The following is a 24,469-nucleotide window of genomic DNA, read 5'->3' as shown; positions in this document are numbered from 1 at the left end:
TGGCTCTCTTCAAAACATTCATTTATGGTATTTCCCTGCCAGTTGCTGAAAAGACGGGTGTGTTGCGTCCCAGGGTCTTGAAACCAGGATTTGGGTCGTGCTTGCATTGGAGAATGCGGGACTTGCTTTTTATGTAACTCTGATGGAAGCTGAAAATCTGAAAACAAATTAAGTAGGAAGGCAAACATAACATTCTTCCATGTGGCCATGGTGGATTCTTCACCCTTGGCATGAACCCGGCTTCCCAACTTTATTTTATTTATCTTATTTATTGCATTCCTATGCTGCCCATCCACCAAAGCTCCAGGCAGTTCACAAAACAAAACTTTAAACCATCAAATGCTATAAGATAATAAAAACATAATATAAAAATCATGAATTTAAGACAGAATGACATCAAAGCTGGAACCAAGATAAAAGCCAGCAACAGGGCAACAATCTAAAAATGCACGGCACAAACGCTTGCTTTGCCCAAGTATTCAGCAGCACGTTGAAGGCTCCATTACCTGTCAGAGTTGCCACTTTTCAAATGCTTCAGGCTGACTGATGTAAAGTGTTTTAAAGTGACATATACATGAATCCGTCATACGGGTGCAGCTAGGTCATTTTAGACCGAGGGTGGGGTGGGGGAGGTAGAACCTCTCTCAGCCCAATGGCCAAATCCAATTTTGGATAAGCTCCCAAGGGCCGCACCGCTGTGGCGGGTGGGGCTGCATTGGTGTTAGGGCTGTGCACAGACCCCTGGATTTTCGGGTTAATTCGGACCTCCCCCGATTCGCTTTGGATCTGTTTTAGAGAGGTCCAAATCACCCTGATTCGCTTCGGATTCAGGATTCGGATTCAGAGAGCTTCGGCTATTGGGCGGTATAAAAATGTAATAAATAAATAAATAATAAATAAATAAATAAGCGGTACACAGCCCTAATCGGCATTACTTCGGTTGTGAAGCACTCAATGGACCCTCGCACCCCACCACAACCATCCCATTCCGAGCGTGCACTTCTGCATTTTGAACTCAAATCCTAGCACTATCCTGACTACAGGAATTGAATGGGGTTTGCTCCTGCTGCCCTGTTGCAGACGAGGATAACATATATTTTAAAGCAGAAGTAATAAAAAAGTAATATTTATTTTATTTTAAAATAAAATAAATATATTTTAAAGCAGAAGTTATAAGTATCTATAACCATGGACACGCTTGGCCAGCTGCCCCCCAACTATAAAATGTTGGAAGTCTTTTTTTTTTTTACTGTCCATGCCAGCCCGGGTGCCATTTCCAACTGTCCCAATCACCTACCCCTCTCCAGATGGTCATTTCCTGTGGGGCCCTGGAGCTGCACCATTGATCGCTCCCCTCCTACTCCCTCTCCCACATTTCCAAACAATTTAAAAGCCATCGCAACATTGCTCTGGGCTGGGATAGTAAGGGATGGTATGCTGATGATGACATTACAGGGCACGGGTGGATTCACCCCAATATTCTTGAACCCTGCAGAATCATTGTTACATTTTTCTTTCTTTCTTTTTGCCAGGACCTTAAAATGTACGTTGATGTGTTTTTAGGACAGTAAACGTTTCAAAGTGCTTCCTCCACATTTAACCTACCCCTATCCAGAGTTTTCTTAAGTTTCTCCTCTGTTTGCAACTGGGGCAGGGGAGATCAGAGAGATACGTCTTGCCTTGTTATGCCATATGAGATGATGCCAAGAATGCTAAGCGTCTTCAGTGAATGGAGCACTTATGTTGAGAAGGAACTCAGTGTGCAAACCTCACATCCCACTTGGCAGAAACATCAAGCGCAGACGCCTCTCCTATCACGACCATCCATGGCCAAAGCCATTTCAGAATGGGACAAGGGTGGGCTCTCTGCCCAGGCATGCACCCGTCTGGGCTTGGGGGTGCCACTCTGCCTCCAAAGGGCTGCGAGGGAGCCAGAGTGAACTTGTTGGCTGGGTGTCATACTTTACATAGGACAATCCTCTATTTTGGAGAGTGGCAGAGGTCAGTCCTCTGTTTGAAGGTGTCCTCTGTTTGATGGGCTGTCCAGTCCAAGTCTGGTTTAAGGTCAAAGAACCATAAGGATGGAGAGCAGGTCAGGGCCTTGGGGTTGCCGACCCATATTAGTTAGCATCTGAGCAGCAGCATGGACAGGCATGTTGGGATCACCCAGTTAGTCTTCTCCTCTATGGTGAGATGCACTATATTTCTATTTAAATCATAGTAATTATTTCCCAGATTTGTACCTATACATACACATTTGCATATGGAAATGTTATGCAAAGTGGCACCCTCTTTTTCTTGGTGATGCATAAATGACAACCTGAGTGAAGGTAGGCTGAAGGCGGAGCCATGACTGAAACTTCTATCAACTGCAGCCTGAGCCTGGTGTCTCAGTGTGCAGGACCAGCCGGCGTGCAGCCTGTGCAGATGGCCAAAATGTGCAGATGGCCAAAATGTACACTGCACTGCACACATGGGGAGTGGGAGAGAGTCAGGATGACACCTTCACATCGCCCAAGTGCTGTGTGTAAAACAAGGGACATTTTTCTCCGTCTCACACTACTACTTGAACTGAGGCTCACCCAACAATTCAGAGCAGGGGTCCAGAACCTCTTTGAGCCTGAAGGATGCAGCATTCCATTTTGGAGAAGCTCTCCATAGGGTGGAGAGGGTGGGCGGGGCTAAAGGCAAAAGGGGGTGTGGCCAAAGCAACCCCAATGCAAGCACATTCCAGCTTAATGTTCTTGCTGCTAGTAGCTAAGCTGTAGGAGAGGTATTCCATCCCTAAGCTGTAGAGGTGGCATTTTAACCTTTCAGCAGGGGCCAGGTCTGTACACAAGCTGGATGACTCTCGAACAATTGGTGGTTGTGGGGAAGGGGAGGCAGAGGAAGGGAGCACTCCTTTGGGGAACGTCAGAGGGGCCAGGCTGGGAACCAAGGCAGGCTGTACTCGACCCCTGGGCCTCTGGCTCTGCACCCCTGATTTAGAGACACTGTGGCAGAGGGACTAGCGTGTTGGACTAGCCAAATCCTAACTTAGCCATGAAGTTCAGTAAGTGTCCTTGGGCCTTTCGCAAGCTCTCAGCCACCCTACCTCACAGGGTTGTTGTGAGGATAAAATGGAGGGGGGACTGTATGTGCTGCCCTGAGTTCCTTGGAGGAGGGGTGGGATAAACACATGAGAGAGAGGGGGGAGGGGGGACAGATGAAAGAAGTCCTCCTTCACACAATGCATAACTCACTTATGGAATTGCTGCCCAAGGGTGGCCATTGGCTTAGATCAGCCTTCCCCAACCTGGGGTCCTCCAGATATGTTGGACTGCAATGCCCATCATTCCCAGCCAGCAATGTTGAAGTGGACAGTGACCATAAAAGTTTATGCTAGAATAAAATATATTAGGGTAACAACCAACATTTTTAATTGATCTTTTTATTGTAATTTGATGAGGTAACATCTAACTCCTACTTAGAGTGAGACTGAAGTGAGTCAATGGGCTTACTCTACAAAGGGCCTATTTTACCCTTTGTCTTTAGTGTCCCACAAGGCTCTTCGTTGTTATGACTAACTTCAGCTCCATTGATTTCAATAGACCTACTCTAAGTACGACTAAGAACACGCTCACAAACGGACGGAAATTGTGTTTGCTTACCGTTGCTTCTCTGCCTGCACGTTTGTCCCTCATTACTTCTTCTTTTGAAAGAGGAAGTAAACAACGTGCACATGGCCCATTCAGTGGGCTGTTTTGATCGCGCTGCTTCTCCTGCACACAGCAGGACATAGTGGAAACTTCTGTCTGGCGCTGTGGCATGGGAGAGGGGGGTCCCCCAAAGTTGCATGGAGGGGCATGCCGCAAGCCAAGCACTTCCTCCAGAGGAATTTGCATCCCTCTCCAGGAAGGAAGGCCCTGACTCCAACCCCCAGAGGAGAAGAAAAAGTAGGTAACTCTGGGGTACCTGCCTTTTCCCTCCTCTGGGGCTAATGGGTCGCTGAGGAGGAGGGTTAAATCAGGTAAATGGTGCAGGAATTGCAGAGTAACCCCACTCGCCAGCCCGTGGCCCTGATCCACGGGGACTTGTGGCCGCTCTTCAGTCATAAAACCCCCAAAAGAACCAACCAACCACGGGGCCACCAAAGCTCTGCTCTCCTGCCTCTCAGCCGCCCTCTTTCTGCCTAAACTTGCCCTTGTGGGGGTGAGCAGGATCCGGCCCTCTCCCCAACCCGGAAAGCCTCGCCACCGCCGAAGCAGATCTAGGCCTGCCCCTCCGCCTGTGGGATGCTGCCCCTTCGCACCGCAGCAGAAGCTGCCTCCTGAATGAATCCCTTAGTATGTTTCTGGGAACATGTCTCCGAGGACACAGGGCCGCTTTCTTACTGCGGTTCCCCCTAACCCGAGGGGCAGCGAGCGAGCGAGGGAGGGGGGACTCCGCTCCCCTGTTCCCCCCCCCCCTTTCACCGCACGACGACGCATTCCAGCGCCTGGATCCTTTGCGGCGGCTGCAACGGCTGACCGCCCTGAAGATGACTTGGATTGCAACTCCCATGCTCCCCAGCCAGGTTGGAGAAGGCTGCGCTAGAGCCAGGCACGGCTGCCTGATGCGGCGGGAAGAAGCCGACGGGGCAAGCAGCGCGCCTCCCATAACTCCCAGACAGCCCGTGGGCTGTTGCTGCTGCAGGGTTGCCCCGCTCCAGCCAGCCCGGCCGCCGGGTTCGCAAGAGAGCGCCGGCGGCGCCAGCAGGGGCCTGAGAAGCCGCGGGGGCTTCTCCCCCTCGCCGCACGTGGTGGGAACCCGGTCGGGGGGGGGCGGGGGACGGGGGACGGGAAGGGGCTTGAAGTGGCCCAGTCACAGCAGGAACTGGGCAGCGGACTGAACAACCCGGGGAGGGAGGCTGGTGGCTCCGAGATCAGGGGGGCGGTGGATCCGCTCCGGGTTTCAGCCAGAACCGGTCAGAACTCCAAAGGAGCCTTCCAAGGTGACCGGGTGGCCCGCGTGGGCCTGGGCGTTCAGTCTGCTGCGAACGGGCCACTTCGCTGGCTACTCTGCTGCCCCTGACCTCGCTATGGCGCACGTGCATTGCCAGGACCGGGAGTCTTCCGCCACGGGCATCTCCACGCGCGCACGTGGCGCGCCTCCGCATCTTCCACTTTGGGGGAGGTAAAGAGAGCGACGCACCCCACCCCACCCCCCAGGACCCGCCCCGCGCCTCGGGCAGAGGGAGAGGTCGGGCCCGGCACGCGGCTGGCTCGAAGGCGCTCGCCGCAGCCGGCCAGGGCCAGACCCGGGGGCGCCGGCGTCGTGCCCAGGCGCGCGTTTCCTGCCCGCTCGGCCCGGGGGAGGAACAACAAGCGCTCAGTCCGGGAGGGTCGGCCCGAGAGCCCGGCGCGCCGCGGGGGCGGGACGGGGGGCAGCCCAGGGAGGGACGGAGGGACGGAGGCGCGCCGCCGCCGGCCGCGCTGCCCTCTCGGCCTCCCCCAGGCACGCCGGCCGGCCAGGGGCTGCAGCCGCCGCGTGGCGATCCCGGGAAGCCCAGCGCCGCCGCCGCCGCCGCCGCCGCCTCTCCGGTCCGTGTCGCGCTTCCTCCTGCTCTTTCTGCTGCTTCGGCCCCACCAGCGCGGTGGTCCAGCGAGCTCGGCGTGGCCGACCCGGGCTGGCAGCAGCAGCGACTCTGCGGGGCTTCAGGAAGGCGTCTCCCCACCGCTGCCTGGAGACGCTGCCGGGGATGGAGCCGGGACCTGGGGCTGCCCCGCCGCCGCCGCCGCCCCTCCCTGGCAGGGCAGCAGCGGAGGACGAGGCTCCCGCGCTTGCAAGCCGCGGCAGGGGCAGCCGTGGCCCGCCCACGCCGGCCTTCCAGGGGCCCCGTTGGAGCCGCGCTGCCGCCGCCGCCGCCCGCCTTGGCAGGGGCAGCTGAGCAGCTCGCAGAAGAAGCGGCTTCAGCTGGGAGAGGTTCGCTGCTGCTGCCCTGCAGCCTCCCCCCAAACCGGTGATGCCGGGATACATTGGACTGCGGCTGCTATCATCCCCAGAGTGGGGATGATGGTAGTTGCAGTCCAACACATCTGGAGGGAATCTGGTTGCGGGAGGATGCTGGAGCAGTGAAATCCCCGCACCCACCCCGTCCCCACTGAATCAACTTCTCCAGCACTTTGCATGGCGGTTTTGTTTTGTCTTGTCCGTCTCATCCTAGCCGCTTTCCAGCCCTGCTGCTTGTCTGCACTAACTACTCAGACTTAAAACAGATTTAATCGCCACGCTGTCTCCTCTAGGGACTCTGGCAACTCTAGTCCCGTGAAGGTACGTGTGCAAGCGCAGGGAAGCCTTCCCCAACCTGGTGCCCTCCAGGGGCCTGGGACTACAATCCCCATCTTCCCCAGCCAGCATGGCCAATGGTTAAGGAATATGGGAGTTGTAGCCCCAAAGATATGGAGGGCAACTATTTGGGAAAGACTGGCAGAGGGCTTCCTAGCAGAGAATTCTCAGCACACACACACCCCGACTGCCCTCCTTATGCTTGCTTGGGACTGGGGCGTTCAGGACGGTTGGCATGAGGCTGGTATGAGCTTGCGGTAGGGATGCTAGCTTCAGTCGTGGTCCCTGTAGTTGCACCAGAACAGCAGCCTGATCTTTCAGTAGTGGCATGGGTGATAGCATGGTTGCATCTGCTGATTTCTGAAAATCACGCTGTAGATAAAGGCTGCAGGACTGTTCCTGACTCCTAGCTGAGCAGAGCAGAGCAGAGGAGCTGCCCCAGCTAAACTAGAAGCTACAAGAGGAAGCCAGCTCCCAGAGGCTGCAGGACAGCTAGCAATCGAGTGACTGGGTCCAGGTTTAAGTCATACTTAGAGGGGACCTGTTGAGATCAATGGGACTTCAGTTAGTCACAACCAACTCAAGCCCCATTGATTTCAATCAGATCAGGGAGAGAAATGTTAGTTGTGTGCTTCACAATGGAAATAATACATAAAACTGTCTGAAGGTGTCTCCCTTGCCCCTACCCCAATTCATCTCACCAGGGCCTAGCTGCACCATTGCTTTCAGTGGTAGGGCTTTAAGTAGGTCATGACTAACTGAAGCCTCATTTATTTCAATGGCTCTACTCTAAGTATGACAATGTCTGGATCCAGGCCTTTGGTTTGCAGTGTGGATAGAACATCTTTGTGGAGTGGGGTGGGGTGGAATTGGGGGAGGGAAGTGTGGAGGTTTCCAGCAATCTTGGAAGGCCTGTCCCCTCCCTCCCTTGGGAAGGCTCCTTGAAGACCTGCCCTGTTGAGTGGGGGGGGGGAGGGGGAGCCAGGAACTCTCCCTGCCCTCTCACTGACTTCCCTCCCATGTTTTTATCTGGCCAAAACAGCTGCGCAGAGAAGCCGCTCCCCTTCTACAGGAGAGCTCAAAATGCAACCCAAGATAGTGGCTCTGGTGGTGATGGCCCTGGGCACCCTGCAGCTGCCCATTAGCAGCACCCAGGTAAGAGTTTCTCACCTCTGAGCCGGGCAGGGGGTCGGGAGGGATGGTGCCCCTTGTAGCCCTGGGACTGGAAGATGGAACAGAACCTGGCACTTCCAAGGAAGAGGGAGATGAGAGGGGAAGTGGGCCATTGTACCAGCCCTGATGAAAAAAGCATTTGGTTTTTCCTCTTCCCTTCACATCCCCTTTTCCTCTTGTGCTATGTCTTTTTTAAAAAAGGATTTCTTGTACTTCTGCAAACTTCAGGATGCTCCTGAGCCTGCTGAGTCCTCCCTTCTGTTTCACGGAGGAGCCATTTTGCCTCCATCTTTTAGGCAAGGGAGCACTGAGGCCAGCCTCAGAGGGAGCGATGCATCATCCACTCCAGCCACCGGTGTTCATCTGTGAAATGATGGAGGGTTGCTATTGTGAAGCCTCCCAAAAGTAGTGCTGCACCGAGCAACCCCAGATTCTTGGGTTGGGTCCAAATTTAAAACTTAGAACTAGAATCATAAATAACTTTGTCCATTCATTTCAATGGATCTACTCTTCATATGACTAAATCTGGATCCAACCCTTTGTGTACAAGCTCTTGTGCTCATATGCCAGCCCCACAGATGCCCATATATTTGTTAACAATGGACTGCGGATCCTATCCAGAATCAGCAGCTTTCTAGAGCCTGATGGGACTCAACTGGCAACGTGGGTCACCTGATCACTGCTGGGCTGGAAGCTGTTGTGCCACTCTCTGGCCATCAGCAGTGGTGGCGCTGTAGAGCTGCATAGGGGCAAAGGAGTACATGGGACTGGATCATGGCCCCAGCTCAAGACCCTTTGTGCCTGTGCTGTCTTTTGGGGAATCAAGCTAAACTCACTGTATTTTGTCAGAGGCATGGCTAGTGCTGGACTCCAAATGAAAATGGCAGGGGCAGAAGCAAACTTCATTTTATTCTTTAGTCTTGATGATGCTTTAAACTGTGATGTTAGTTTAAAATGCAAAATTGCACATGCTCTGCGTGTGTTCTAAAATCACAATTGGCAAACAGTTTTGTCGTTATTTGCAGAATCACAAAAGCATTGCGTTGGAAGGGCCCCCTGAAGCCATCAAGTCCAGTAACCTGCTCAGCTTAAAGCATCCCGGACAGATGGCTGTCCAATGTCTGCTTGAATACCTCCAGTGTCTGAGAACCCACCACCTCCCAAGGGAGATAGGTCCATTGCTTGACTGCCCTGACCTTTAGGAAGTTTTCCTGATGTTCAACCAAAATCTGCCTTCCTATAACCTAAGCCCGTTATTTCATGTCCAACAGTCCTCGGTCCTCTTCTGCTTGACAAGCCTTTAAAAATGCTATCATGTTCTCTCTCCTCATCCCACCGCCACCACCCCAGTCTCCTTTTCTCAAGGCTAAATGTTCCCCAGGTTCTTCCATCTTTCCTTGGAGGACTTAGCTTCTAGTCCCCTGATCATCTTTGTTCCCCTTCTCTGAACTTTTTCCAGTATCTAACAGACCGGTAACATTGAAGGAGCTTTGAAGCATAGAAGGGCCGTGGGAGGGGAGGGGAGAACTGTTTGTGGTGTGCTTCACAACTCCAGCTATCCACCTGGCCGTCTAAAGCCCTCTCACCCATCCAGTCCAGCATGTAAAATTACCCAGCTGCACCACTGTATTTTGCTCCCAGCCTTGGTGGGTTCCTTACCTGCCTGCCGCGCTTTCTTCCTTCTGTCCAGGGCTGCCTGAGCAAGCAACAGGTGGCAAATGTCATGAGGCAGATGCAGAAGTTGCTGTCCTCGCACGAAGCGGCCCAGCTTCTGAGTCTGCGCAACTTCAAGAAGCAGCTGACTGTTCTGCAAGACAACGTCCAGAAGGAGGCGGCCAAACGCAACGGTAAAGGGGAGAGGCAGAGACAGAGCAGCCCGGGCTGTACCGGGGCTTTCCTATCTATATACCTATCAATCTATCTATCTCGGGTTTTTTAACTCACAACAATGCTGTGAGGTAGGTTAGGCTGAGAGAGAGTGGCCCACGGTCACCCAATGAGCTTCAGGGCTGAACCCAGGTTTTCCTGGCAGAAGCCCATTACATGGCATTGAGCCTTTCAGACAACACACTAAACTATGGTTAGGCCACTAACCCTTTGGCAGCAAATGGTCAGTGAGTGTGTTTAAACTGTGGGGTCATGGCTCACACGACACACTAAGCCATGATGTTTAGCTCAAAATGCTTAACCACCATGGCTTTAGTGAGTCTTCTTAACAGGGTCATTGATTCTCAGTGCAGGCTGGCTCCTGTTGGGGCTGACTGGATATGATAGAGTAGGGTGACCCTATGAAAAGGAGGACAGGGCTCCTGAATCTTTAACTGTTGTATTGGAAAGGGAATTTCAGCAGGTGTCGTTTGTATGCACGCAGCACGGGGTGGAATTCCCTCTTCATCGCAACAGTTCAAGCTGCAGGAGCCCTGCCCTTTTTTGTATCTGGTCATGCTAGGCAGGGCTCCTGCAGCTTGAACTGTTGCGATGAAGAGGGAATTCCACCCGGTGCAGCATGCATACAAATGACACCTGCTGAAATTCCCTTTTCTATACAACTGTTAAAGATACAGGAGCCCTGTCCTCCTTTCATAGGGTTACCATATGGCGGTCCATGTGGGTCGTTAAGGGTCTAGGAATCTGTAAAATCCAGAGAAGCAAGGTGAAACCCTGTAGTTGAATATCCGTTGTCTGAAGCAGAGAGTCGGCCCTGACTGAGCTGATTTATAACAGGCCATTAATCAGCACAGCTGGCTAATTAGGTCAGTGTGCTGCTTTTAAGAGACGTCGCGTGCTCTGGCCTCTTCTTGCGTTTCTGCTGCGTGTGTTTAAGCCTACGTTGTTTGGAGGAATGAGTCGTCTCTGTCGCCTGCATTTGGGGGAGTCCAGGAACAGCACTGGAGGTGCCAGGCTGCTCTTCCAAGTGTCCCAGGAAGTGCTGTCATCCAAAGCCTCCAGTCCCCCGCCTGGTTCTGTCTGGGGTTCACTATGCTGGCTCTCCCCCTCCTCTTCCTCATCAGATGACTCTTCCTCCAGGTAAGGCATGACACCTGCACCAGGAACTGCCCTGAGCTATGCCCACTTTCCTAATTCAGTGAAGCCACCAGTGACAGACAAAGGAAACAACATGGTGACATTGCGGTGCAGTAGTTAGAGTGTTGGACTGGGAGTTGGGAGATCCGGGTTCTAGTCCCCACTTGGCCATGGAAACCTACTGGATGACTTTGGGCCAGTCACAGACTCTCAGTCCAACCTACCTCACAGGGTTGTTGTGAGGATAAAACAGAAAGGAGGATTATATACGCCACCTTGTGTTCCTTGGAAGAAAAACGGTGGGAAGTAAATGTGTGTGTGTGTGTGTGTGTGTGTGTGTGTGTATAGAAGTTGTGTTAAAACAGCATCATGAAAAAGCAGTTTTGGGGTAAATAGGCTGAAATAGACACTCCCCAAGTTCGCCACCCATTTCCCATTTTACCCTTGAGGGCCATTTTCAGCAGGAACGCAGCCTAGAAATGTTTGGATTAATTGATGGGAAACCCAGAAAAGGTGGTTTGCCTGGCTCACCCATCTCTTCTCCTGCTGTCCAACAGAGAGTTGCCCTCCCCTGCCAGCGCCCTCGAATGGCCGGAGGCTGGGCAGCAAGAGAGCCGTGGGGCACGAGGTGCATTTCGTCTGCGATCTGGGCTCCCTGCTGATGGGCTCTGAGACACGGACGTGCCTGGAGAACCGCACCTGGAGTGGGCAGCAGCCCTCCTGCAAACGTACGTGCACTGGGGTGGGGTGGGGATGCTGTGGCCATGGGTGGAGGGAAGGTTTCAAGGTGGGCGGGTTTCAACCCCAGGGATCCTGCACTAAGAGTCTTTTCCTGCTGTGCTTCCCCCTTACCCTGCTTTTAAAAAACACTGAGATAAACAGCTCTTTTTTTTTAAAAAAAAATGCACATGTAAAGTTGGCATTGCACTATTCTTTTGCTACTAGATGACGCTGTTTCATTGAACGAATGGAGAACTCAGAGACAGGAAGTATTCAATTCAAGCCACGTGGCCGCCCATGTAATAGATTGTAATCGCAGAAAGCCCCAATAAGTTAGCGGGACTTGTTAAAAATGAGAGAAGCACTGGGTCTCAGATCGATTCCATGCAATGCCTGGAAAGCTCTGAACAGTGTAAGAGCCAGTGTGGCGTAGTGGCTAAAGTGTTAGATTGGGAGTCAGGAGATCCTGGGTTCTAGTCCCCACTCGGCCATGGAAACCCACTGGGTGACTTTGGGCCAGTCCCAGCCTACCTCACAGGGTTGCTGTTGTGAGGATAAAGTGGAGAGGAGGATTATGTACGCTGCCTTGGGTTCCTTGTAAGAAAAAAGGTGGGATATAAATGCAATAAATAAGTAAATAAAACATCGCTGCACTCGAGTGGTTCTAGCTGAAGGAGGTCTGGATTTCATTTTGGAGAAGGTCTCGGGGGGCCAAAGGCACAAACGAGGGGGAAAGAAAGATGGCACGGCCATCTGAGACACCCTGGATGGCCAGATTTGGCCCCTGGGCCTAAAGTTCTGCACTCTGGTCTGCCTCTTGACTCTCTGCAGCAGGCACCGTGCTTCTTAACACCTGCACAGGTGAGGTTGCAGGAGGGCAGTTGTTCCAGCAAGCCACGGATCATAACTAGACAGGAGCAAGCCAGGCATCCAAAATATCTGATGCCCTCCCCTTCTCTTCCCTCCAATGGTGGGACCTGCGTGGAGGGCGCCCACCGATCCAGCTGCGTGTGTCCCAGCGGATGGTCGGGCAGCACCTGCCAAGCCCCTCTGTATTCCTGTAAGTCGTGGGGCGCTGCCAGGCCTCTGTGCCCGTGGTGCAGACGAGCAGCCAAATCCACCCCTCCTGCGGGCCAGAACCAGCCCTCCAGAAAGTTGTGCCCCCTTTCACCCAACTGCCAATCATTTAGTGACTGGCAGTATTTATTTGTTTATTTATTTATTTATTACACTTATTATTATTATTATTATTATTATTATTATTATTATTATTATTTATTTATTTATTTATATAGCACCATCAATGTACATAGTGCTGTACAGAGTAAAACAGTAAATAGCAAGACCCTGCCGCATAGGCTTACATTCTAATAAAATCATAGTAAAGCAATAAGGAGGGGAAGAGATATATACCGCTTATATACCGCTCCCATAGCCAGGCCTCTCTGGGCGGTTTACAAAAATTCTAAAATTGAGGTAAAAACAAGTATACAAAATTTAAAACTCTAAAACACAGAACATACACACATAAAGCATTAAAAACCGTTAAAAAACTAAACATGTGGTTGATTAAGATGTGCCGCCATATGCCTGGGCAAAGAGGAAAGTCTTAACCTGGCGCCGGAAAGATAGCAGCGTTGGCGCCAGGCAAGCCTCGTCAGGGAGATCATTCCACAGTCTGGGGGCCACCACCGAAAAGGCCCTGTCCCTTGTAGAAATTGTAAGCCAATATATGCTGTCAGTTGGGGTATTTTTGCCATGCCCTTTGGCCTTTGGCCTTGCCCACCGCTGGAATGCGGCACCCAAGAACTTTTCTGAAATGGAATGTGCTGCCACAGCTTGCGTCCCCCTGGCTTTGCATGCACCATTTCTCCCCCAGGTGTTGATTGGGGCTCGTGGTGAGGATTAGCAAGGAGGGGGGGTCCCCAATTCCCTCCCCTCTTAGCTGCTTATTTCGAACCCAGACGATGAACTGACAGCTGCCTCTTGACCACAGATTGGGCGACGCTCAGTAACTCGTCCTTTAGCCGCCAGCCCCGCTGTGCCGACAACCCCCTGGGCTCGCGCCAGTGCAGCTGTGACTCCGGCTTCCAGATGCGGGCAGGAGGCATATGCCAAGGTAAGGGCTTGGGGGGGGGAGGAGAAGGGTGCAAGGCCAGCCCTACCATTAAACAGGCTCCTGCGGCCACATCAGACAGCGGAGCAGGGAGAGTGGCGAGCTGCGCCCTTGTCCTCACGGCCCGGCCAGGAGAGCCCGCTGGCTGCTGCCTCCCCACCACCTCCAGCGGGTGCTCCGGAGAGCTCCACCGGCCACGCTTCTGCTGTGGCGTTTGCTGCAAGAGAGCGCAATCTCTTGCAACCCTGTTGGGTTTGGCTTAAAAAGAAAAGAGATCCCTGTCAATCCTACTCAGGATAGACCCATTGAACAATATATGCTTAAGGCATTCTTCCCTGCCTTAATTCCCAGTGATTTCTACGGTTCTACTCCAAGTAGGGCCAAGCGTGTATTTCATGTTGACTAGTCACAAATTTTCTATGTAGGAGCAAATCCAAACTCTGCCACACACACGTCTCCTGAAGCCTCAGATGCCGCTGGCATGTAAACAAACGACGAGAAGTTCCAAAAAACCTGGCTTTCGCTTTAACACAGCCTTCCTCAACCTGGGGCGCTCCAGATGTGTTGGACTGCATCTCCCCATCTGCTGGCTGGGGCATTCTGGGAGTTGTAGTCCAACACATCTGGAGCGCCCCAGGTTGAGGAAGGCTGCTTTAACAAAAAGAATTGTGTTCTGGGCTGCCAAAGCTCTAAGCAAGGGCGGGAGGTCTCGGCGGCCCCTCAGCAGGCACTTTGCTCTGTTCCAGATGTGGATGAATGTCAGCTGTTCCAGTCCAGCCCCCACACCCGCATCTGCCTCCATGAATGTGTCAACCTGCCCGGGTCTTACCAGTGCACCTGTCCCAGCGGCTATCGGCTCCAGACTGACCATAATACATGCAACGGTGAGGCCCTTTGCAGGGGAGTTGAGGGGTGGAGGGAGAGAAAGGTTGGAGCCGGGTGGTGTCAAAGTGCGGGGAGGGGATGTCATAACCAACTATATGGCCAACGGATTCACACCTTCTAAGCTGGAGTGGCAAATCCAATTAAATATAAGGAAAAACATCTTGACAGTAAGAGCTGTACAACACTGGAACTTTCTACCAATGGAGGTTGTGGGTTCTCCATTGGTGGAGATCATAGAAACATAGAATAGCAGAGTTGGAAGAGGCCTACAAGGCCATCGAGTCCAACCCCATGCTCAATGCAGGGATCCACCCCAAAGCATCCCTGACAGATGGTTGTCCAGCTGCCTCTTGAATGCCTCTAGTGTGAGAGAGCCCACAACCTCCCTAGGTAGCTGATTCCACCGTCGCACTGCTCTAACAGTCAGGAAGTTTTTCCTGATGTCCAGCCGGAATCTGGCCTCCTTTAACTTGAGCCCGTTATTCCGTGTCCTGCACTCTGGGAGGATCGAGAAGAGATCCTGGCCCTCCTCTGTGTGGCAACCTTTTAAATCTTTGAAGAGTGCTCTCATGTCTCCCCTCAGTCTTCTCTTCCGAAGGCTAAACCTGCCCAGTTCTTTCAGTCTCTCCTCACAGGGCTTTGATTCCAGACCCCTGATCATCCTGGTTGCCCTCCTCCTTCTTTTTAAGGAAAGGCTAGACAGCCACCTCTAGTGGATGGTTTCATTGGCTGTCCTGCACATTGCAGAGAGTTGGACTAGATGACCCTCGTGGTCCCTTCCAACCCAACATTTCTCTGATTCAATCTTTTTTATGTTGATGGCTGCAGGTGGTGAAGGAGGGGGCTGCAGTTTGTAGTCAGCCATCCATTTTTTTCCGCCACCCTCTCTATTTCTCCCCTTATTTCTCTCTCATCTCTTCCCCGCTCCCGCTTGGCAATTAAGCTTAGTGCAAACGGGGCCTTCTTTTTAAGCTCGGGCTGCTGAATCTTTTTCAACCTTTTAGAACAGAGAAGAAATCATACAAGAGGCTGCCGAAAGATTTGGGGTGGGGGATGGAATGTGGACTTCCGGGGCAACACCACAGGGCCACATTTGGCCCATGGGACTGAGTAACTAACTCTTAGGCGAGGCACTTCAACTTTTTAGAATGGGGGGGGGACTGCAGACAAGCCAGGAAAACCCCAAATGATTGGTGGTCGTGAGAAAGGGGCTGGATTTGCCCTGGGGGAACGCAGCTGCTGCATGGGAGCAGTGCACAGGGAGAGGTTAATTCTTCCCGACTCCTGTTCTAGGGGCTTATAAGAAAGCAAAGGTCAACATAAAATCTTTAATCAATGGCTGGGAAGAAAAACCTGAGATTTGAAACCCACCCACCTACCCTCCTATTTTAGCACAAGTAGCTTTTGAGTAGGGTTCTGAAAAGGGCTGCTAGTTTGGGGATGGAGTTAGGACAATGCCGTGGAGAGGATCCATTCAACATTCTCTCAACTGGTGCCAGAACAGCTCAGCTCTTTGTCTGGCCAGTGTTGCTCCAGTTCCAGGAAGCGTGGTGTTAGCACTAGAAGGCAGTTATGGCGTGGAGGCTAGGGGACTTCCAACATGATCAAGTTCCAAACTATTTAATAGTCCCAAATAGTCTCAAGCTATTTAATGTAACATCAGGTGGAACTCTTAGTATGACTTAGGGCTTCTCCACACGGGGCTTATTTTGTGCGATCGAGATTGGTTACTCATAGAAGTTCGTGTGTCCTTTACATGACGCCATCAACCTCCAGGGCCCCTCCTGCCATTTATGACCTTGATCCCACAATTGTGAAGTGCAGGGAATGTCCAAGCTTTTTCTAGGAAGCGCTTTACTTGCTGGGTGTTTCTGTAATGGCATTATAACAGCAGCGCCATCTAGTGGCTGTAAAATGAAATATAGAGAACGGAGCCTATGTAACAGGGCCAATCTTAATCCCCCAAAGAATCTGGAAGCAGAAGGACGTGATATTTTAGCTTGTGTGGTGAAACACCTAAGCTTTTGCAGTAGGATGGCCACTACTGCATTGCCAAAAAAAGAGGACAGATCTTTGTACAAAAAGTGCATATGCTACTTTATATGCATAGATGCAAATGTAGGAATAATTCCTGTGAAGAAGGATCCCCAGCCATCCTGTTTTGGAGATAACGGCCTATTCCGTTAGATGCATTAAACAAATTGAGAATGTGGCGGATTGGTTGAGAAATGGCGGAAGGGTAAATCAAGACACCAAGGTGAGAACTGAAGGTGACTGGAATGTATAGAACATGTCCGAACAGATGGAGTGGTAAACATGAATGCAGACTAGGAGGTGCATCATGGCACGTATACCCTACAACCAATGGGGCCCCAATACCCTGCCTTTGGGTTTGGTATCTATTTTAATTACATATTCATTTCCTTCCCATTGGTCAAGACACTGTATCAGCATCAATAGTGCCCCATAGTTGCCAGAACGCCCCATTCCCAGGGCAGTGTGGGGTCTGTGGTGCTCGCCAGATGGAGTGGGGAGAAGGGCCTGAGACCACCTGTGCAGAGACTAGAGGTCAGCATGGCAGAGTGACTCTCTCCGTTGTCTTTGCAAGATGTGGACGAATGTGCTGAGAACCAACACAACTGCAGCCGCGGACAGACGTGCGTCAACGTCTTCGGAGGCTTCCGCTGCGTGCGGCCCGAATGCCCCAAGGCTCAGCTCAACACCAGCTACGTCAAGACTTCCACTTTGTAAGTACGACCTCCAGGCTTCACCTCGGACAGGGGGGTGGGGCGGAACCTTAGACCTGGGGGCAAATCCTGCTTCCTGGGGTTATCCAGACGGCCACACGCCTTTCCTGGCCTGGCCCAGCCCCCTTCACCACTCATTTGGGGTGCTTCTTGGGTTTGGCACAACTTCCTCCCCATTCTAAAAGGTTGAAAGGTCTCTCCTACGGCTTATTACTGACAGTGAAGGATGGTGGTGCTCTTGTGATTTTATGTCCCTGCCCCTTCTTGCCTTTGGGCCCACCCAGCACTGTAATGCAGCCCCCAGAAGCTTTTGCAAAACGGGATTTGGAGGGGAAAGGGGGTTGGGGTCAGGGGAAAAGGGCATGGCCAATTGGGAAGCCCTGGACGGCTAGATGAAATGAGTGATGTGCTATTCCCCAGGATCCCTTGTAGACTCACCCCTCTCAGATTGCCTGGTGCAACCAATTAGGGAGGCAAAACATCTCGTGTCGGCCCTAAGTGGATTCTCCTTTTTTCTTTTCTTTTTTGCCTTCTCCCAGGCAGTGTGAGCGGAGCCCTTGCCCCATGGACAGCAAGGCCTGCCGTAGAGCTGCCCACTCTGTCTCATTCCACTACCTGCCCCTCCAGTCCAACCGCAGCGTGCCCAGGGTCCTCTTCAAGATGTCCACCAGCCGCTTTGTGGGAGACAGCCTGCGCTTTGCCATCTTAGGGGGCAACGGGCAGAGGAAGCTGATGGTGCAGCGCTCCGACCAGCACACGGGGGAGCTGGTGCTCACCCGGCCAGCGGTGGGGCCGATGACACTGGAGGCTGAGCTGGAAATGAGCGAATTTGCCCGGAAGATCCTTCTGGGAAAGCACATCTTCAAGATCACAGTCTTTGTTTCCCAGTACGAGTTTTGAGCCTGGTCCCTGCTGGCCCCAACAGAATCTGGCAGAACCTGGAGGAACATCGACCAGAGAATGTGAGTCTCTGCCTGTGACACCGTCGTGCGCTGCAAGAGGGGCGGAAGCGAAAAAGGAAGCCACCCCTTGAGACATTCACCACCACTCTGCGCTCTTTGGGGTGGGGTGATTCCATGCAGTATGTTGCTTCCACTTCCAGCAGAAGGGAATAAGGACATGCTACCGTTCCCGGCTACGTCCGACAGAAGCTGGGAAAGCCCCGAAGCCCCATGATAGTTAGAAAGCACGGCCTCATCTGTGAGCTCTGATTGGGCCACAGGAAATGCGGGGTTTCAGGAGGCAGCAGTATTAGCCGGGCTTCCCCACACTTGTCTGTCATTCTGGGGGCTGGTTAAGAAAAAATAAAAATGAAGCGTGCCTCTGATTTTGCGTCTTACTCGTACCTCCCAACATGCTGCCCTCGACCAAAAGGCAAATGCCAACTTCTGAAGGAGACACCAGCACACAAATCTTTGCAACGTTAGAAAGGTGGGTTGTGAGCAAGGGAGGGGGCGCTCTCCAAAGATGAAGACGTAGCTCTTATCCAGAGTCTTTCACCGTTACAAAGGTTTTGAGTTGCTTGATTCTGGTGGGAACTACGGGCGTTCACACAGCGTGGCGGCATTTGGGAGAGTTTAACCAGGGTGTGCCCTGATGAAATTCACTCCACATTTTGGGGAGAAGTGGGCCTCTTTTCCAGCTCCCTGCAATTATTGTAAGCTTCAGCATTGATTCTTTTGATTTGTCTCTGGGCAGAGAAATAGGTTCAACAGCTATTCTCTCAAGTCTATGAACAGCACCAGCACAAACTCTGGCTTAATAGCAGAGGTAGAAAATGTAAAATATATATATTAAAATTAGTCACCTTTGCTATGTTGATACCGATCATTAAAACATAAGTTTAACTCGTATGTTGTATGGAGAAGTTTGTTGACTAGTAAACTATGTGTACAAATGTCAGAGAAAGAAAAGGCCCAAAGACAAGAAAGGTTACTGTCCTGTAGCAGTAAGATGAGGGTGGGGGAGGAGGGCGGGCGGGGGGGGGGGGTTGTGTGTGTTTTCAAATCAAGACCAAAACCCACTCTTTCTTGCCCCTATAAATGAAGGGCTTTCTTTAATCTAGTCATAATACAGTTTGACACCAAACTAATAGAAAAAGAAACCAATCCCGTCTTATTTTATTCATACAAGCCATGTATTGAACTTAAACCATCTAGAAAATTATAACAACGGAAACTTTTCCAAAACTGGAGATTTCAAAAGTGGCCATCGCTCTGATGTGACCTAGCATTGAACTAGAGGTCATTCCATAAAAACAAGATGTTTGTGGCACCTTAAAAACCAACCAATTTGTTAATTGAAACATTATTAAAATGACATACCTGTGTCTAAAGCCCAAAGACCTAGAATCAGCAGACTTTCAGATGTCTGTTGTTCCAGAATCATTGCAACTTTTCTTCATGACAAGTTTTGCAAATAAAAACAGACTTTGAAATGAGCTGCTGTGGGTCAAACCACTGGACACACGCAGCTCGACGGTAGAGCCATTGTGCCTGTGCAGATGAATTCAGCAAGGCAGCGATGGTTCATTTTGCATATTAGTTTGACATTAGGCCCTAGTTTTCAGTAGATTGGCTGGACTACTTTGAGATGGGGTTAAGGACAGAACTAGTATTGCCTTAAATAACAAGAGAAAATGTTCAGGCATCCCCCTTCCAAAGGTTTGGATTGGGCAACATGAGTGTGTTAGAACACAGACATTCCCATCTGTCCCGCAAAGCTGAGCAGCAGCTACAAACATCTCCAGAAGACGGTCTTGCCGCCCACTGCCCCCTCCTCATCTCCAAATGCCCCACTGATGTAGCCACGCAGCCCCAAGCCACACTCCCGAGAGCTGCCACGCACACATTGCTAGCTTGGTGAGAGCTTGCCAGATGTGATTGGGGAGAAAGGGAACCAGGGTTAAGCTGCTGAGCAGCCAGGCCAACCTCAGTAAGAGACCACCACCAGCAGCAGCAGCCAACATTGATTGCATGGATATTTAGCCTTTATACGAGCTTTGCAATGTGGGGCTGAGCGAGAAGAGCTTGCCCAAGAACTGCTGCTAGTACAGCCTTCCCCCAAACTGGTGCCCTCCAGAAGTTTTGGGCAACAACTCCCAGCATTCCTGGCTATTGGTCATTCTGGCTAGGGCTGAAGGGAGCTGGAGGGCAGGAGCTGGGGAAGGCTGTTCTTGTGGGCTCATGACTGAGGCAAGGTTGCCAGGCAGGGACCTCCTAGCTCCATCTCAGCCACCACACCTGCACTCTCCACGGGTCCCATCAACCCCACTCCTTACCCCCTTGCACCCAATAGCCCCTACCGCCCCGCCCCCCATGCAAAGGCTTCCATCTGGGGCTGGAGGTGGCATTAGAGACTCAGCCCAGACGTCTTTGTCTCGCAGACAAATGGAACAGGAAGATGGGCTTGTGCCAACCTCAGAACTCAGCCAAGTCTCCAGGCGGGCCTTGTAAATAACCCAGGGACTCCAAGGCAAAATAGTTAAAACAATTTATTGATTTACAAACCGGGTAGCGTTGAAACCCAGTGTGGAACAGGAGGGATCCACTGAAATGCTACATGATGAAGGTGCAGCGTTTCAGTCGGAGGACAGGATGGGATGCAGCTGCTGCCCCCTTGTGCGCTTCAGATCAGGAGTTCTCAGGACTGGCTTTGGCCAGAAAAAGGAGTTCAGGGTCTCCGCCCACGTCCACTTTCTGCAGGCCAGCCGCAGCAGCAGCCACTAACACCATCTCCTTCCTAAGTGTCAGACGGCTCAAGGCCCTTCGATGGCTGAGCAGCAGAGTCCGGGATGGGAGACGGGACGGAGGGAGGGAACATTCATGAGCATAAGGCACTCTGGAGGAGAGGTTCACTGAGCTTCAAACTCTAGCGCCTGTTCCGCAGAAGAGATGATGGCAAAAGCTTTTAACTTAACAATAATGATAATTATAATAATGCTAAATATATATATCCCCACCAATTTTGGAGTTGATTCCTAGAAGGAACGGATGATCGTGCTGGGGGTGCATTCAATGCCAAAAACGAACAACCTGTTTAAAGTGCTTTTGAGAATAAAGGAGTGACTCTTGAAGTGCTGATTTTGGGAGAAGAGAAAGGGAAGATGCAGGTGATGGTGGTGGTGGGTGTTTGTTACTGCAAGTTAAGGAAGCCTCCAAAACTCTTTCAGAAAAAGCCAAAGGTGCAAAGCATGTGAATCTGAGACCAAAACTCTGCAGGATCATAGACATTGCTTTTAGGTTGGAACAGAGCGATAGCCTGGAATACAGCAGGACTGTCCAACGGCTTGCAAGGAAGGCCTACACAGGGAAGGAACCACACACATCTCTGCTCTGTGACCTGCCTCAACTCCTTCCTGCAAAGCGTCCATCTTTGGTGCGAGGAAAGCTGGATGTAGGCTTAGGAGAGTTTGAAAGTGATGTGGTAGAGGGCTTTGCTCGCTTTGGATGTATACACACATTTCTTCCATCCTGCTGTCACCTTAGATCCAACAGGTTCAGCAGATTTTGGCACCTCAAAAACCTGCTTAACCAGAAGCCAAAACAGGAGAAGACACACCATGAGTAGCAGATCCTCTTTCAATCTACTTTAAACCCACTGCAAAAAACATCTATCTCATCTCTGTGTGAGATAAATGGGAAACATCACAAGCACAGGGAAGACATAGAAAGGGCTTCTTTAGTCCAGCTGACAAAGCAGACAGGTGCTGCGTCATGGTGGAAACCTTGAATGTCGACGTCTGTGTTTCAGAGTAAAAACTCTGACAGTTGCAGTGACTCTTTACAAGTGCAGAGAGCGAGAAAGCTGGGCTCCTTTGGGTTTGGAAGATTCTCTACCAGCAGAGAGCAAGCAATTTTCTTGCGTGTGAAATGTTTGCATTTTCCTCCTGGAGGAGGCGTTCTTACCCCAAAAGGTTGCTACCGTGACTCAGCAGAGCTGCTGGTTTTCCCTCTCTTCCCCACTTTGATCTGGCTGGCCTCACTCACACCTCAGTGGGTGTCCCACTCTGCACCACTGATTTGGGGAGCCATGCCCCATAACAACCTTCCCCATCCCAGTGCCCACCAGACGTGTCGGACTGCAATTCCCAGCCCTCCTAGGCAGCATGGCCAATGGCTGCGAGTTGCAGTCTGACATACCTGGAGGCCAAGAGGTTGGAGAAGGCAGCCTGGCAGGGCGGAAAACGCAGCCTGAGGCCTCCTTCGGTTCGCATTGCAATTCTGCCTCTACCAAGGAGGTGAGCGCGCACAGACAGACCATCCCTGCTGGGCACATCCTTGAATGCTACTTCCCCTTACCCCCAAAAGAAATCCGAACTAAGAGGCAGAGTAGGAGAACAGGGGCGCTCAGCTCCTTATCTCAGAATCGGGAGCAGTCGTAAAAATACGACACGGATAACACACCTCATCGTTATGTGCATTGTGCCACCCAGACAGGCAAAAGGGAGAAATTGTGTACCAGGTGGAATAAAAGAAAGGGGTGGGGGGTGGGACAGAGAGAGAGAGAGAGAGAGAGGAGGAGGAGGACACAAAGCCGTATCCAGGAGCCAAAGAGAAGTACAATAAACCAGCTCACTAGGAGAGGAGAAAGAATGGGCAAGGCACACTCATTCTGCCTTTCGTCTTGGCTTGGTTTCATCACTTACTGGGACCAAGTTGTCAGTTGCAAACTGCCAGAAGATTAACTTTGATGTGAATTCAAACTCAGTAATCGCTTGCGAGGGAGAGCGGCTAGTCTCGAAGGAGACCTCTGGCCAAATTGTTCCAACACCAGTGAGCAGGCTAAAAATCCTCCCTCCACAAACAAGCACTCCTGAGTCCTACGATGGTACAGTCCTTACAGGAAAGGGCCTCTGAATCTGCTCTCAGCGGTTGCACTGGAGGTTGGTGCTGGGGCGGGTGGGGGGCAACGAGAGGCAAGCCAGCCCCTTCCCCCTAAAAGGCCAGCAGGAGGTGAGGCATTGCCCACGGATCAGCTCCCATAAGAGGCTGTAGCAGGTCCCCTACAGGCACAGAAGCAAACGCGTTTCACGTTGCACAACCTTCGAAGGGGAGGATCCAACATGATTGCATCACTGAGCGCCAACATGCCATGGGATTACCGCTTGCTAGGCCCAGGGGAAAAGCAGCGCTTGGCCACCGAATTTCAGCGGCGAGTTTTCCCCCTTTGCCTAGCGAGCAGCAGCCCTGTGACAGCACCAGCTGCCGCCAAATGACAACACACACACACAGCAGAGAGAGGGGAGGGGGGATCAAAACCTGTCGCCTCAACTGCACCACCAGAGGCTTTCACCCCACCGTCGGGGATGCCACCATCCTGATGACTTGCAGTCTCCGGTAGGACGTTACCCTGTGCTGCCTGTCAGAGGGGCTGAACTGAATGGCCAAACCCTGGCTCTCCCCACCTCCGCTAACGGATTGCACCCGTCTCCTCACGCAGAGATGAGCTAGTAAAGCACCTCCCAATGCCAGGCGGACCCTCCGAGTGCCAGCGGGCGAGAAGGGAAAGGTGGGCTCCAGCAGCTGGGCTTCCCCGGCTCCGCAGGTGATAGGATTAAGTGCCATAAAGGGAGAAGAGAGTCTGAGGTCCAGGCGGCCCCAGGAGGCCGCTGCCTGGATTCTGAGGGCCCGTTCGCGTCAGCGAGTCCTTGCCGGCTCCGTACGGAGAGAGTCCGGGCCCGCCATCTTGGGGAGCCCGTTTTCAGCCTGGAGCTCAGCGGCTGCAGCCAACGTAGGAGCTCGGGTTGTAGGAGCAAAAAATACGTATGCAAGGTCAGGAAAGGGGCTAAAATGTATGAAATGTAACAGACTGGAGAGACGGTACCACAGCTGTCCCCAACACCCTCCAGATGCGGTGGACGGCCACTCCCATCATCCTTCAGCCAGAATGATGGGAGCTGTAGTCCAACACCTCTGGAGGGCGCCATATTGGGGAAGGCGGCTATACCGAGTCCAGCGCCCCTGGAGCTGCAGCCGTTCCTTCAGCCACGAGGCCCGCCCTACTTCCCCTGGTAGCCGCTGAACTCCATCTCCTCCTTGCGCCGGCGCGGCGTGAATAGGGAGCTGAAGGGGTACAGCTTGGCCTTGGCCTGGAAGCGCTGCCCCGCAATGTCGATCTCGTATTCGCCCCGGTTGACGAAGTCGGGCGTCACCAGCTGCTCCTGGCCGGTTTCCGGGTCCAGGTTCTGAACAAAACCCAGGCAGACGTGCCGCTCCAGCGTGTAGCTGTAGGCGCTGCTGGTGGTCTTGCCCACGTAGTGGCCGTTCCGGTAGATGGGCTCCCCCCACCAGGGCCAGAGGTCCAGGTCTGTGTCATGGTCCTCGAGGATGAACATGATGAAGCGCTTGTGGACCCCTTCCTGCTTCTGGCGGAGCAGCGCCTCCCGCCCAATGAAGTCGGTGCCCTGCAGGGAGGGAGAGGCAGAGAGAAAGGGAGGCGTCGGCGGAGCAAGGACCCGGCAAGCTGGCAGCGCATGAACCAACTGCTGAAGCACCGA

At 52.3% G+C, this 24,469-nt stretch overlaps 3 protein-coding genes across 8 annotated transcripts in view; 2 read left to right on the top strand and 1 right to left on the bottom strand.

Moving 5' to 3' along the window:
• PDPR (pyruvate dehydrogenase phosphatase regulatory subunit) overlaps positions 1 to 24,469 on the bottom strand; it is a 473,013-nt gene that overhangs the window by 405,231 nt on the left and 43,313 nt on the right. For 4 of the 6 annotated variants that reach the window (XM_063141333.1, XM_063141332.1, XM_063141334.1 and 1 more), the window contains one exon: positions 20,448 to 24,376. In XM_063141333.1, the coding sequence (XP_062997403.1) occupies positions 23,972 to 24,376 (405 nt within the window). In that variant the 3' untranslated portion in view covers positions 20,448 to 23,971. Of the gene's footprint in view, positions 1 to 20,447; positions 24,377 to 24,469 lie in introns of those variants that run through there. The other 2 variants (XR_010026139.1, XR_010026138.1) reach the window with 2 other exon arrangements.
• LOC134408958 (collagen alpha-1(I) chain-like) lies at positions 2,350 to 5,984 on the top strand. The gene is made up of 3 exons (XM_063141477.1): positions 2,350 to 2,438; positions 4,675 to 4,791; positions 5,081 to 5,984. Exons 1-3 carry the CDS (start codon positions 2,350 to 2,352, stop codon positions 5,982 to 5,984), a joined length of 1,110 nt encoding a protein of 369 aa, XP_062997547.1.
• LOC134408670 (fibulin-7-like) lies at positions 7,294 to 18,404 on the top strand. Its single transcript, XM_063141034.1, has 7 exons — positions 7,294 to 7,461; positions 9,170 to 9,326; positions 11,061 to 11,231; positions 13,220 to 13,342; positions 14,086 to 14,223; positions 16,833 to 16,971; positions 17,511 to 18,404. Exons 1-7 carry the CDS (start codon positions 7,390 to 7,392, stop codon positions 17,869 to 17,871), a joined length of 1,161 nt encoding a protein of 386 aa, XP_062997104.1. The 5' UTR covers positions 7,294 to 7,389; the 3' UTR covers positions 17,872 to 18,404.

This window comes from Elgaria multicarinata, chromosome 14 (genome assembly GCF_023053635.1).
Source record: "Elgaria multicarinata webbii isolate HBS135686 ecotype San Diego chromosome 14, rElgMul1.1.pri, whole genome shotgun sequence".
NCBI classification, from domain to species: domain Eukaryota; kingdom Metazoa; phylum Chordata; class Lepidosauria; order Squamata; family Anguidae; genus Elgaria; species Elgaria multicarinata.
The sequence above is the reverse complement of the archived record's forward strand: the minus strand, read 5'-3'. Positions and strand labels throughout refer to the sequence as shown.